Source organism: Myxocyprinus asiaticus, chromosome 10 (assembly GCF_019703515.2).
Source record: "Myxocyprinus asiaticus isolate MX2 ecotype Aquarium Trade chromosome 10, UBuf_Myxa_2, whole genome shotgun sequence".
Taxonomy (NCBI): domain Eukaryota; kingdom Metazoa; phylum Chordata; class Actinopteri; order Cypriniformes; family Catostomidae; genus Myxocyprinus; species Myxocyprinus asiaticus.
This window is the reverse complement of record NC_059353.1, coordinates 49287833-49303244: the sequence shown is the minus strand read 5'-3', so window position 1 is coordinate 49303244 and position 15412 is coordinate 49287833. Positions and strand designations below refer to the sequence as shown.

The following is a 15412-nucleotide window of genomic DNA, read 5'->3' as shown; positions in this document are numbered from 1 at the left end:
CAATCTGAATCAGTCTGACAAAACTTTGACTAAATGAACTCACTGAATTCAACCGGTTACTGAAATCTGATTTATTCAACACAACTGCAATCAAAAACAAACATGCAATGTGTGACAAGCATTATATTATACTTGCATAATGAGTGCTTTGGGTATGAGAAAAGCGTATAATTAAAAAAAAGTGTATTATTATTATGATTACGTGATGATTTTGAGGATGATAAAAAAATTGCAACATTGTGGATATTATGATTTTAATATGCTTTTTATATGGCCTTTCAGTGCACTGTTTATAAAACGTTACCACAATGTGTCACATTACAAGACTAGATAAAACTATATATAAACTGTTAAATATAAATATATAAACTGTAAATGGAAAGCGTTTAGATGACGCCATGGTTCAATGGGAATTTTCCTGTTTTTCTTTGTTTCTGATGCTGCTAACTGAATGTTTATCACTTGCTTATGGAACAGGCTGCTAAACGAGTGATCCTGCTGTTTGGAACGCCAGCCATGTCTAGACCTGTGGAGCTCTACACACAGATTCAAGCTGTGAGACCTTCACTGTTTCCATGTTTCCATGACTTCGGGACATGTTACTGTTATGCCAAGCAGGTAGATCCATCTCTATAAAGGTGCTAATTTTAGTCAAAAATCAATGCACGTCCTATTCAAATTAGGTTGCCACACTAGAATTTTTGGTGCACTGAAACTAAGGGGAAAAATCCTTCAATGCCTGAATGTGAAATGTCTAATTTTCATACTGCATTTTCTCTGAATTTGAGCCATAATTTCCCCAAACCTGTCATCACAGGAAATATCAAAATCTAAGGGACACGATTCTGGTCATAGCTGAATTTTGACAAAATGTGTAGTTACTGTGTTTAGCCTTTGTAGGGTAATAAAGCAGTTTGGACCCAAAAGTAAAATGTAAAAAGAGACCTGTGGGGGGCAGAATCAAACTTGGGTTCATATTGGGGCCTGGGTAGCTCAGCAAGTAAAGACGCTGACTACCACACCTGGAGTCACAAGTTCAAATCCAGGGCGTGCGGAGTGACTCCAGCCAGGTCTCCTAAGCAACAAATTGGCCCGGTTGCTACGGAGGGTAGAGTCACATGGGGTAACCTCCTCGTGGTGGCTATAATGTGGTTCGTTCTCGGTGGGGTGCGTGGTGAGTTGTGCGTGGATGCCGCGGAGAATAGCATGAAGCCCCCACACGCACTAGGTCTCCACGATAACGCGCTCAACAAGCCACGTGATAAGATGCACGGATTGACGTTCTCAGATGTGGAGGCAACTGAGATTCGTCCCCGCCACCCGGATTGTGACAAGTCACTACGCCACCACGAGGACTTAGAGCGCATTGGGAATTGGGCATTCCAAATTGGGGAGAAAAAAGAAAAAAACTGCAATTGGATCCTGCCTTCTCCAGTCTGCCATCATTACGTGCTGTGACAAAGTTGAATCTGTTACTATGATAATTAAGTCCTTTTTAGGGAATGCGGTTTCTCGAACAAAATCAGGTCAAGTGGGACTCTGTCATGTGTATTGTGTTGATTCATGTCTTTTATTTTGAAATTCTAGTTCCTGTTTCATGTCATGTGTTCCTGTTTCCCTTGTCATGTGATTTCTGTTTTCCCTCCATGTTCATGTGTCATGTTTTCATTGGTTTATTGTTTAATTAGCTTGTTTAAGTTCTGTTTGTTCATTGGTTTATGTTCTCCCATGTCTTGTATTTAAGCCCTCATATTTCCATTGTGTAGTTGTCAAGTATTGAATGTGAATGTGTTCGGTATGTTGTTCCTGGCAAGCTAAGTTTATGTCTAGTTCATGTTTATGTCAAGCCAAGTTTCAAGTTTATGATTGTTCATGTTTGTTGTTAGGGTGTTTCACGTTTATTAATAAACTGCACTTGGGTTCTTCATCTTCACGTCTTCGTCATTGCCATCATTGTCAGCAGCCAACAACGTTACACTCTCATTTTAGGGCAGAACACTGTAATTAATATTTAAGTCCTTTTTAAATATAAATCTCCACTTTCACTTTCAGAATGTGAAAGTGAAAGTGGAGATTTATAGTAAAAAGGACTTAAATATTGATCTGATAAATAAAACAGTGAAACAAATAATTCACATTGTACCTGTATTATGTAGTATTACTGTAATAAAATCTAAACTTGTACGGGGTATTGCAATGTTAAGCATTGGTTCAGTTAAACCAATGAGTTCTAAACATTCAAGCTTTTATTTTGGCGACATCTGCATGAAGAGCTTGTGTGTAGCTGATGTCACATTCACAACAGCTGTATAATGTGCTCCTCATTTAAACATCTGTCCACAAATACCCGGTGCCATGTGGTGTATTATTTGTATTTGTTTATTAACTTGTATTATCCAAATATCATTGGAATTAACCAAAAGTGAATTTAAAGCGAATCTGGAGCGCTTTAAATATGACACTCTCAACGCACATAAGCAAACACAACTGAACACGGAGCAAGAGATATGGAGCACAGTGCATTATTACAGTGTTTTCAAAGCAGTCCTAACGCAATACAGACAGCACACATAAACTGTGAAGTGAGCAGCGCAAGCAGACTATTTACTTAATTAAATCGCAGCCCTAAGCGGTTTAATAATCGCATATGGTCATATCGTGATTTAGATTTTATTTTGATTAATTCCGCATCCCTAGAGTAAATCAATATTTTCCTAGTTGTGCTCCTCTCAAATATTTTGTTGGCTAGACATTGTGTAGAGTACAACTCGATTGCTGAGATACTGGTGTGCGATTTCAATGAATCATTCTGTCCGATTCAGAAATGGTTTTAAGTGATTCATTAGCAAATCGGTCTGAATAAAAATGATTTTTAAAAATCCTCATCCAGTAATCGCATTAAAAAATGTGCAAACCCTGCGTCTAAGAATAACAAAAAAGTAGCTACATTTAATAGGTTTATTATATCCTGAAATTGGTCTTACAATACTTTTTTTTTAACAGTCTTTTTATGGTTTTTTAGTTTTCCCAGTCTTTGAGCAGGTTGGGTTATCTGTCGCAAATATTTCAGACAAAGCAGAGTCCACCAGCCTCCTACAGCAAGGTTGGTATGAGCTGACTTTCTGTAGTCGGACTTTTGACTGTCAGCGTTTGAAATCAGCACTTGTTTAAAACGAGTCCAATTCAAGCATAGATAAAATGGCTAACTAGGCACGGGAACTGCACAGAATATAATGCTTCAGATTAGAGGTCGACCGATAGTGGATTTTGCCGATACCGATAGCCAAGTTGGTGGGATATGCCGATAACCGATTAATCGGCCGATAGTTTTTAAAATCGATTTATAATATGTCACAAAAAAAATATTTCTTAACTATGACGGGTAAAGACAAAGAGTCCAAAATGAATAAAATCCCAGATGCAGTTTTTTTTTTTTTTTAACCAAAATCCCAATAATAATCCGAAAAAAGATTTGTTGAGTACTGCAGGACTTTTAAGTATAAACAAGCCCGAAACACACCGGGGACTCTTATTTTGAAATTTCGAAATATCAGAAACTATCACATACTGTAGATTTTTGCAGATAACCGATAGCTCCAAAAAGCAAGTATCTGCATCGATTAATCGGTAAATCCGATATATCGGTCTATCGCTACTTCAGATTCTTCTTAGCCTGTTAGTAGCCTGTTACTAAATGTTCAGTTGATATTTTAACAGAACAGATTCTTACAAAAGGTGTTTCCACCATCTTTTTAATTGTTATTAATTAATTCGGACTGCACTAGTTGCGCCATATGTTTTGCATTGTAGATTCAAAAGAACCGATTAGTATGAATCATTTGTTGTCTCTCTAGGGTTCTTTTTTACCTCACTGAGCATTCTGCGGTGTGCCCTTTGAGTCATATTTGCTGGACGGCCACTTCTAGTGAGAGTACCCACAGTACTAAATCATCTCCATTTATAGACAATTTCTCTAACTGTGGACAGATAATTATCTAAGCTCTTTGAGACGTCAAGTAACAATTCTTGATCGTAGGTCTTCTGAGCAGGGACTAAAAACAGTTCAAGGAACGAAAACAAAACTGAAAACGTGTTTTAAATGCTGGAAACCAGTTAAAACCGGTTCATTTTGCTCCAGTAATTTTTTTATCACAGTATATTGTTGGAACTACACCACTTCATGTTGCCCAGAAAAATTAAACATGCTTTGAACCTGAAGAAAAATGCTGCATCACACATTACTTTGCAAAATCCTCAGTTGTGAATGTCATGTTCTGTGAATGAAGACCTTTTTAACAACTATGTATGTATAATTACCACATATAAATGTCACAGTCCTGTCACTCTGTCAGTCTGAGTTTTGGTCTGGCAGGACCGTGGCACCATGGATCCAGTATGTGTCATAAATTCGTTCGAATTTCATCTTCTATCAAATATCAGTTTATTCCTCAAGCCCTTAAAGGGATAGTTCACCCAAAAATAGGAACTTGTCACAGCACATTCTGTATTAATGTGCCAGGTGTGCGTTTATAGTCATTTTACAGTGGCTTTGAATCCGTCTCATCAGTCAGAATTCAGGGTCAGAACTATCCGTTTTATAGTTTTCATTTCTGAGTGGACTATTTCTTGAATCAAGTAAAGGCAAACAAAACGAGTACTTTGAAAATGATTTATTTAGGGGGGTGTATTTATTCATAAGGAATGTACGACTGAAGATGAGACCACAAACGACGTTTTTAGCTGCCGTACATCCAGATGCCTTCAGCTTCAAACTGGAGGAGAACAATTACAAAGGAAACCATAAAATGTTCTATATACAGTCTTCTCTAATTAAACCTATTTGATTACATCAGATGAATCTTCATGTTGCGTCAAGCCTGTAAGTATTGCAATATTGTTCCTCATGAAAGTTTGGATGAAAAGGTAAAAGCTTCACCTTTACCCATCCTTTTCATCGACCGATGATCTCACAGACTTCATGTACTTGATCTGCTGAAATACAGATGGTAAATTATTACATTATAGAAAAAGTTTACAGTAAAACATTTTTAGTTTATTTACAGTATGTAAAGTCTTATACTGGCTAAATCTCTGTATGTGTTTCAGTATCATGAGCTGAGCTGTTTTCAAAGCAATGGAACGTTTTGCTCAACGGGTAGCAGATGTAGCAAGTTAAACTACATTGTAGCAAACAAACGAAACTATGTAGCAAATTTTTAAAACATTTTTTGTTGCATTGAATTTAGCCTGTACAGCCAAGCATTCTTAGATAATAATCAAACACGCTCTATCTGTCCTCTCACTCAAACGAATCATTGAAAAGTCTGATTCATTTTAGCGATTCATTTGATTCATGAGTCTCTGTGCTGCTATTTCTGACTTCTGTTTTGTTACAGAATATTTAGTAAAATACTGCTCCACGTTATAACAGTTAGGATATTTTCTAGGTTTTATTTCAGTAATATTATCTTGGTTTATCGCTTAGTGTAAATTTATCTGTTCAAGATCAATGCTGTTATTCTCATTGAGACTATTTTAAAATCATTTGGATTATTTTGACTTTATTTATTCATTTATTTATAAAGATTTTGCCCCCTTTATTAGCTGTACTATAGTTAACTTTGGTAACATTGTACAAAAAAGGTAGTTTTCATTAACACAATAGTTAACATGAATTAACAACAGCATTTATTAATCTTGGTAAATGTTGATTTCTACATATACATTTTTACATCATTAAAAGTTATGTATGTTCACATTAGTTAATGCAATATGAACTAGCATGAGCTAACTATGAACAATAATATATTTCTAAATTAACATTAACCATGATTTTGTTTTGTTTTTTAATACTGTAAAAATTATTGGACATTGTTAGTTCATCCTAATCCATTTATTAATGTTAATAAAACCTTATTGTAAAATGTTACCACTACTTTTTGTTAGTACTTTCTTGACTGTAGTTGATGCACATTATGAGTAGCTTGTACAGTTTCAAAGTATCTTCCCCAACATTGATGCAGCTTTCAGCAATATTATTTTCACAGAGCATGACTGGATTTTTGTACTAGACCTCAATGCCTGTCACTGTTTCTTGACTTGACTTGTATATTAATATAGTGTCATCGAGTGAAATCCAGACCTGTGTCATGCTGACTCTGTTGCTTCTGTCTGATGCGAGACGGCCTTGAGATGATCAGGGGATGCTGGATGTCTCTCTGTCGTCTCAGGGTTCATTTTATCAGCAGCTGCTTATTCACAAGAAGGATGATAAGTAAGTAGTTTCGTTTTTACATGTGACATTTCCCAAAGGTTTTGCCTTAAGTTAGTGGGCTTTTAGCTGTGGACTTAAAGGAATATTCTGCATTTAATACAAGTTAAGCTTAATTGACAGCATTTTTGGCATAATGATGATTTAATTTGGACTCATCCCTCCTTTTCTTAAAAAAAAAAAGAAGCAAAAATCAGGGTTCCAGTGAGACACTTACAATGGAAGTCAATGGGGGCCAATCGGTAATAGTTAAAATACTCACTGTTTCAAAAGTATAGACACAAGACGTAAACAATATGTGTGTTAACATGATTTTAGTGTGATAAAATCACTTACTAACTGCACCTGTGTAAAGTTATAGCCAATTTTACAACTCTGTTGTCATGATGACATTACACCGTAAACACTTAAACCTCAAAATGACCATAAAAACAATGATTTAAATAAGATTACAGCACAAGTTGTAACAGAAGAATTAAAGTAAGTGCTTTAATAAAATTATAAGCTTCACATTTCTGCCTTTAAACCCTCCAAAAATTGGCCCCATTCACTTCCATTGTAAGCGCCTCACTGTAACCTCCATTTTTGCTTTTTTAAAGAAAAGGAAGGATGAGTCGAAATAATTTTTTTGTGGTAATCAACATTATGTCACAAATGCTGTTGATTGAGCTTAACTTGTTTTAAACCCGGAATATTCCTTTAATGATCTAGTATTTGTCAGTTAAGATATGCACCTGTAGTGCTCGGCTCGGTCTGGTTCTTCTGCTGATCAAACGATGGTGATCTCGAAGCTTGAAGATTTTTTAGCTCTGCAAAGCTCTCATCGGCCTCTGCAGATCGGAGTACATCACATTTTAAATATTAAAAAGACATTTACTTTCACAAGACTAAACATGCATTAAGTAGGGTGGAAATAAGATAAAGTGGACCCACTTTATATTAGGAGTCTTTAACTACAATGTACTTAGACATACGTGTTTTTGCATTGCACTTAAATATATAGTACTTACATTTAATTTACATATGTAGTTACACTGTTAACCGTACCCCAACCCTTACACTAAATTCTACCCCTAAACCTACCCGTACCTCAGCCTCAGTAGCAACAAATGGGAATCTTGTGAGAATTTTAACATGTAGTTACATAATACATTGTATTGTATGTATTTAAATGTTAGTACATAGTAGTTAAAGACACCTAATATAAAGTGGGACCAATAAAGTCGTTCTTATGTATTTGAGTAGGTGAGCATTGTCGTAATTTTGTTTGAGTAGCCAGTTTCCACCCTCTCTCTGATCTTTTTTGTTGTTGTGCATTTTAGGGTGGGTTGCACCAATAAGGATTCAATTAAGCAGCTTAATCCAGCTAATTAAGATAATCCAGGGTTTGTTGATCCAAGGTTTATTTAATTTGAGTTGTGTTGCACCACTTAATTTTAAATACGGTTTAACAAGACAGAGACTTTTTTAAATTAATTTATTTTTTTATCCCCTTTTCTCCCCAATTTGGAATGCCCAATTCCCACTACTTAGTAGGTCCTCGTGGTGGCGCGGTTACTCGCCTCAATCCGGGTGTCGGAGGACAAGTCTCAGTTGCCTCTGAGACAGTCAATCCGTGCATCTTATCACGTGGCTCGTTGTGCATGACACCGCGGAGACTCACAGCATGTGGAGGCTCATGCTACTCTCCACGATCCACGCACAACTTACCACACGCCCTATTGAGAGCGAGAACCACTAATCGTGACCACGAGGAGGTTACCCCATGTGTCTCTACCCTCCCTAGCAACCGGGCCAAGTTGGTTGCTTAGGAGACCTGGCTGGAGTCACTCAGCACGCCCTGGAATCGAACTCGCGACTCCAGGGTTGGTAGTCAGCGTCAATACTCAGAGATTAAACTTTGAACCCATAATTAAACTGGTCATCTGCGATTAATTTTGTCTGCCATGATGGATTCTGAATTTAGCTGTAGATAGTTAGTACACAGGGCCGATCGAGGAGGTTAAGAAAATGTCGCATCAGCGTGTACAGTGACAAGCTTTAATTTAAGTTAATTCAGATTTACTGTGAAATATAAATCAGGATCAAATCGATGGTTAAAATGTAACCCTGATTATTTTTAAACAAGGTTTAAAGTTTGGTGCAACAAAATTATCAGATTAACCTTGATTTGATCTAAATTTAAGATGAATCTTGTTGGTGCAACCCACTCTAAGAGTTCCATGTAAACGCCCTCTTTACATGAGAAATGAATGGCAGCACTTTGATGCACTCACACACAAGCTGCGGGTTTGCTGTCGGGTCTAATATAGTTTTTAACTGCCCCATCCTTCAATAACAGTCTCTTTGTAAAGCTGCATTACACTGTGACAGATTCATAAAACTATCTGTGCTTTAATGTGCCACTCAAACTGTTCAGATCAGACTGAAATGATCAGGGATCTTGTTTATAAATAAACTTCAGCCGCTCGTTTCTAATGTTGGGATTCTTCAGAAGGATCTGCAGAGCGGCAGGTGCTACACACACACAGAAACGGCACAAGATTAGACACACATTTCACTCTCATCATTAGTTCCTCTGCTGTTTAGGAATATTAGTATCTATCTATCTGTATTATCTCATCGTGACTGAACGGACTAATGTTATGAACACTGAATAGGTGCTATTGATGTTTCACCCTCCTATTGCGTTGAGGATCTGCATACACCTCTTGCATTCGTGGGTCAATTTTGACCCGGTGGAATTCAAGCTTGTAAATCATTCATGACCCGATGGTTTTCATCTAAAACTATATTGTAAATCATTAATAAGTTCTTAACTGTGTATACATGTAAAAAGATTGATATCTTTGGCATGTTAACTGACAAATATAAAAAATTATCAATTAATATGCAATTGTTTTTAGAAATAATAAAATTTAGAAATACTTTGACATATCAGAGTATACATTAACTACAGCAAAACCAGTGTGATACATGTGAAGACTTTTTTTTATCAACATTTCTGTGAAATTTTATCTTAATATAACATAATATACAATTTATATTAACATCTAAAGGGAGAATTTCTAGCCATTAGAATGAATTTCCTATTACTCATAACTGCTCAATACAACTTGGGGGTCAAAAGTTATGAAGCAACGTATTCTTTTTCAAAACAACTGTACAACTCAAGTACACAACATTAATATTTATTTACTATGTTTTTAAGATAAATCTATTATATTTACTTGCATGAACTGCTGAATGTTGATGTGTGAGTTTGCTGAAAGCTGGTTCAGCATCAAATGTGGACAATTAATGTGTGCATGAACTTTTACTCCCACCACACCCTCTTTAGACAGTAGTACCTTTGATTTAGTTTATTTATGTTTGTTACATCTGTCATGTCTGTTTTGTACAGGAATGTGTGTGTGTGTGTGTGTGTGTGTGTGTGTGTGTGTGTGTGTGTGTGTGTGTGTGTAAAACCATGTTTAAACTACATCGTGGGGACTGTGTGTGTGTGTGTGTGTGTGTGTGTGTGTGTGTGTGTGTGTGTGTGTGTAAAACCATGTTTATACTACATCGTGGGGACTGTGTGTGTGTGTGTGTGTGTGTGAAGTCCCAGTGAGAGACAAAAAAGTGTGTGAGATAGTTTGGGAAGAGGTTAAATGTAAGTGAAGTGTTTATAAGTAAAAATGTAATTCATAGATGTACAAAAAAAATCTACATAATATCATGTGTAAAGTCAAAATTGACCCACAAACGCAAAAGATGTAAAACATCTTTTTAAATGGTTATATCACTCAAAGTTTGGTTCTCGTACTAAAAACGATGTGGTATTTAAAAATAATTATCTATCTGTCCTGGGTCAAAAATGACCCGAACGCAATAGAAGGGTTAAATGTGAGCGGTCATGAGTTCAAATATATGCATCTGTCTAACATCAGAAAGTTGATTGCAGAAATACAGATTTTTGGACTGGGGAGGACGTTTTTGAATTTTGGAAGTTACAGTATGTTTTCATAGTACTGAAATGTATTCCGCTATGACAGTGATGTTGATTGACAGCAGTGGTGAATGTGATTTTGAGCACCTAAAGGAGGTGAAGCAGCATCATGGATGAGTTCGCTCTCTGAGTCGATGTCTCCAAAGATGAACTGGATCTTCTCGTGTGCGTGTTTTGTGTTGGAGGAGCCATGGACGCCGTTCTCTAAGACATCTTTAGCGAAGCGGGCCCTTAAAGACTCTGGAGCCATCTCTCTCGCCACGCCAGGGTCCGTAGGGCCCATGGTTGCCCTCCACTCCTCTACTGCATTCTCCTTGGTCAGAACCAACACCGAACACGGGCCCCTGAGAAAAATCAACCACTTTTTGTCATACCTGCTTTCATCACGAGACGTACGTACTGTCTTGTCTTGAATATTCATATGATAGAGATAAACTTTAAGAATTATCTGACTTGAAATGCTATTTTTGCTCATATAAGGCACAGAATAACTCTTCACCGCAGACTGACACACTATTCCCAGAGTGCAATAGTTATGGCTTAATTTTCAAGGATAGAGATTAAATGAGGACCTTTGCTGTTTTCAGATATCATATACATCACATGGCAGCATTTGCCCATGCACTACTATGGGGCCGTTCACACGAATGCATTTTTGTATCTATCTTTTAATTGTTTTTCTATGTAAACATGTACTAGATGGACGTTTTGACTGTTGTACCGCATCATGATGTTTTTCCAGTGTCTCATGCAGGAGCACTACGTTTTTTAGAAGCCGTGTCAAGTTGAAAAGCACGTCTTGAGACACCTGCGTTCTGTTCAATTTGTGGTGCTGCTGCTAGCTTTTTTAGTGCAAAGATGTGTACAGTGTAAACGGCCCCCAAGCCTAGGAGATATAGCAAAAAATTATATTTCTATGTAATTCCATATATCAACTATCTTTTGATGATATTTCATGCAGCCTGATCTCACATAAAAATCGGCAAGTGTGTGCCGATTTTTCTTTAGCCAAAATTGGTATACGTTGACCGAATTTGAAAACACTGCCTCCAGAGGCTAAAGCGGTAAGTGTTTCAGAGCATATAAACAAGTTTGACATCCATTTATATCCAGGAGAGGTCGCCAGGAGCCAGTTGTAAAAAGAATCGTTTTCAGCTGAACAGGGTGTAAAACAGTGACGAGAAATGCTTATTTTCTTTAATCTACCCCCCAACCAAAACACAAATCTAACCCTAACCATTAGTAGAGACAAAATGCAATGTTAGGGACAAAAATGCAACCTCTTTATCATGCTCGTGATTGTTCATACAAATGTGATTACTTCCTCGTTTGATTGGGGATTGAACTGTGGTCTCCCATGCAACTGACACAACATGCTCTCACAATGGATGGTAAAGTCTTTGAAGGAAACAGGGTGTTGGGATGATCACTTCTGAATGGAACGCACCCTATCATTCAGATGAGTTAAAAAGATATATGGCACGAGCCAGAACTGACTAACTCTTTGCCGAATTTCACCAAACCCTTGCATAGATACTGTAGGAGCCTACTGTATTTGTTAAATTCATCAATATTTATTTTTGAATGTGTTTGAATTAATCTGACTGTAAATAACAGAACAGGTATTAAAAGAAACCTAAATAAATGAAAATCGATTGTGTAGATCTCAACTTTTAAAGAAAATTGGCCCCAGGGACCTTGCTAGTCATAATCCACCCTTGGTTTTAATTAATATCTTAGTCCATCTTTTCAATACAATAGCAGTGGATAATGAATCACTTTAAAGCTTAAAAAGGACTCAAAAGTATCTTAACCTTGTGGCTTCAATATACGCTATGCATAATTTAAATTCATTTAAACAGACTGATCTCAGTTCAGAAGTCTCTTTGCTCTCAGTAAAGGGTTAAACTCGTGACAAAACAACATGGCGCTGATCACAGCGGAGTTTGTCTTTGGGAGAAACACCAACAAAATCATCTGGAAAGAAACCTAATTATGTTTTTACACTGAAACCTGTTGGAGTCAAAAGATTAGAGTGTCTAGTTTCATCCGAAATGCCACGCTGCTAAACTTAATGTACACTAATGTGTACTTAAGCATATTTTTTCCTTAGAAATCCTATATTTACTGTGTATTACCACATTGAGAATCAATGGGTTCATCCAAAAGTTGAATAATGTTGCTTTCAGAGGCTTTATATGGAGTTATGATGATAATAAGGTGCATTTCAAACTGTTCTGAGACCAGTGCAGACAGACAGCACACTGGAGGTTAAGTTATTTACTAAATAGGGAGCAAGGGAGCATCCTATAGCTCTCTATGCAGCTGAGTGCATTCAATCCAAACTTCCTTTTTAAAGCTCAGTTTCAGGCTGAAGATTATGTTTGGACCACTCAACATGTTTTGCAGACATGGGACCAGAGGCAGACTGGCCAATGGGAGAACCGTGACTTTTCCCGGTGGCCTGGCCACGAAATGGGGCTGCGATATGACAAAGTGGGCTGCAATAAGCTGAAGGGGGCTGAAAAATGGTGCTGCGATATGCAGAAGGTGACAGCGAAACACATAGCCACAACCCCCAGATTCAGAATTTATAATGTATAATTTTATTTTAACATGGTTGACAGTGATTGGATGATGCTGGCCATTACTTTGAATAAGAATTAATTATGCTAATTTCTGATGTAATGTCTGTAACATCTCAAAAACATTCAGATAACAATTTGAGTAAAAAAAAATCTGTCTTTCTATAGCTTGGTATAATTAAAAAATTTCACAACTTTGTCCCGCTGTCCACATATGTGGACATCAATTTTTAGGAAAATGATATGCTCTAGAAAATCCTTTTTTGTTTCTTTTTTGGCATGTTTATTGCTACTAGTTACAAATCAAAAAAGGACATGGAATTTATTTCAAATTATTTCTTCCCAAAACGTCTTACACCTTCACAAGACTTCGAATATGATGCATGAGTAGCATGGACAACTTTTATGATACTTTAGGGTCCTTTTTAAGCTTTAAGTGAGGCATTATCTATTGACACTATATTGGACCGGAAAAGATGGACTGGAATATTCATTAAAGCTTTTTGCATATTGCAATATTCTTTTTGCATAAGAAAGAAAATCATACGGGTTTGGAACGACATGAGGCTAATTAAAAATTTGGTGAACTATTGCTTTAAATAATTTTTAGGCTCAGTCTCTTTCTGATGATTCATGTTAGCAATGTTATAACAGGCGTTCTGATAATGTCTGGTGTAAAACTCACCGACACATGTAATCCACCAGCTGGCTGAAGAAGGGTTTATCCCGGTGTTCTTTATAAAACTCTTCTGCCATCTCTCTGGACAGAACCGTGTCCTTCATGCGAGAAATGGTGAATCCTCTCGCCCGAATCTCTTCCAGGATTTCCTCTGATAATGGAATAAGGTGTTTTCACACCTGGTTCGTTTCATGGGACTTCAAGCAGTTTGTAACTTTGTGTTACATGTGAATGCTCCAAACAAACTGTGACTCTTTTAAAGTAAACCGCACTGAGAAATCTAGATGAATTTATACCTCTGTGTTCAGTGTCAGGTTTAATGACGGCCAGTGTTTGCTCTGTGGGGAAGAAGAATCTGATCTCTCTCTCTGCCTCCTCTGGACTTCCACTGCCATGCAGCTGGTTAATACTGGAATTCCCAGCGGAAAACTGAGCTCGCAAGCTACGTCAGAACCACACACACACACACACACACACACACACACACACACACACAGAGAGAGAAAATGGATCAGAATCAAGAGCCCGCTGCCCTTACTAGAGCTAGAAACTTATTAAGGCACAGGAACCAAAAAGCAGAACAGGCTGAAAGACTATGCCAAGCTTGGTGGATGTAGCTTGAAAGCTATTGGAAGTAATGAAACCTCTCTAGATTTTGTCTTACCACTCGGGTTCCTCATTCTTAGCCTGGATTAGATCTTTGGGTCCCAGGATGCCCCTCCAGTGTTTTACAGCTCCTTGCTTTACAAGAGCTAATGCTAGCACTGGCCCACTGTAAAACAAACAGCATACAAAACAGAAATTAAATTATGGTCACTGTGTATGAGATGCATAGTGTATAGCACATTTATAGAGATTATAATAAACCCAAATTAAGAGTTTTCTCTGATATCTCTTTAGTTTTTCAGAATATCTTCTCCACATAGCATCCGTGCTATAACATAAATACTGGCAAAAGTATGAATTGTGTGCATTTTAATGAACCTATAGTGACTGTTCAGTGCTAAGATGAATGAAGATTTAATGGTAGTAAATTAGGTGTACCAACAATGACACATTAAAGAAGAATTAAATCTCACCCTTATTGTGAGGTGAAAATGAGGATCTACTCTGACAGTCACTTTAGAAAACAGTGTGTACCGCACTTGAACATTTTCAGAATTTTCCAATGGAAAAAATCTAATTTGGGTTAATGAAAACTGGGACAGATAATGGACAATGTCACACTGTGTCACCGCAATAATAATACAAAAATAGTTTCTAGTATTCTAGTTTCGATAACAAAAATTTTGGCCTTTTGGGGGGTCCTGGACCCCCCCAGTCCTCTCATAATTCGAACACTGGTAAAAAGGGAAAATAACCTGTATCCTGCTTTTTTTTTTTCAACTGAAATCCACCGGAAAAAACATTTACGTACTACAATTAACTAGGCTATATGAGTATTATACTGTAGTAATGTTGCTGTTGCAAAAACTGCGTATAAATGTGGTTAGAAACAAAAGATTATTTAAATTAGTAGATCAGAGACGAGAAACATCACAAGCTGGCTTTAATGAAACATTCAGAAGTTATTTACTGTAAATACAGTGGCAAGAAAAAGTATGTGAACCCTTTGGAATTACCTGCATTTATGCATAAATTGGTCTTTAAATCTGGGTTGATCTTCATCTAAGTTACAATAATGCACAAACACAATCTGTTTTAACTAATAACACACAGAATATTGTATTGTTCTTGTACATACTGAATACATCATTCAAACATTCACAGTGTGGGTTGGAAAAAGTATGTGAACCCCTAAGCTAATGACATCAAAAAAAGCCAATTAGAGTTAGGAGTTGGCAAACCTGCTAGACCACAGAGCTCTCTCTCTCAGTGATCTTTAGAGT

General features: G+C 37.0%; 1 protein-coding gene across 3 annotated transcripts in view; it reads right to left on the bottom strand.

Moving 5' to 3' along the window:
- Positions 1–4683: 4683 nt before the first annotated feature.
- The window catches only part of LOC127447538 (thioredoxin domain-containing protein 6-like), a 28720-nt gene continuing 17991 nt past the window's right edge, over positions 4684–15412 (bottom strand). The window contains exons 12-19 of one of the 3 annotated variants that reach the window (XR_007898397.1): positions 14188–14295; positions 13820–13965; positions 13530–13674; positions 10347–10603; positions 7006–7101; positions 6143–6248; positions 4937–4989; positions 4685–4772 (exon numbers count right to left, since the gene is read on the bottom strand). Coding sequence is in view for 2 of the 3 variants with exons in the window: in XM_051709491.1 (XP_051565451.1) it covers positions 6148–6248; positions 7006–7101; positions 10347–10603; positions 13530–13674; positions 13820–13965; positions 14188–14295 (853 nt within the window). In the remaining variant the exon portion in view is untranslated. Of the gene's footprint in view, positions 4993–6142; positions 6249–7005; positions 7102–10346; positions 10604–13529; positions 13675–13819; positions 13966–14187; positions 14296–15412 lie in introns of all 3 variants that reach the window. The other 2 variants (XM_051709491.1, XM_051709490.1) reach the window with 2 other exon arrangements.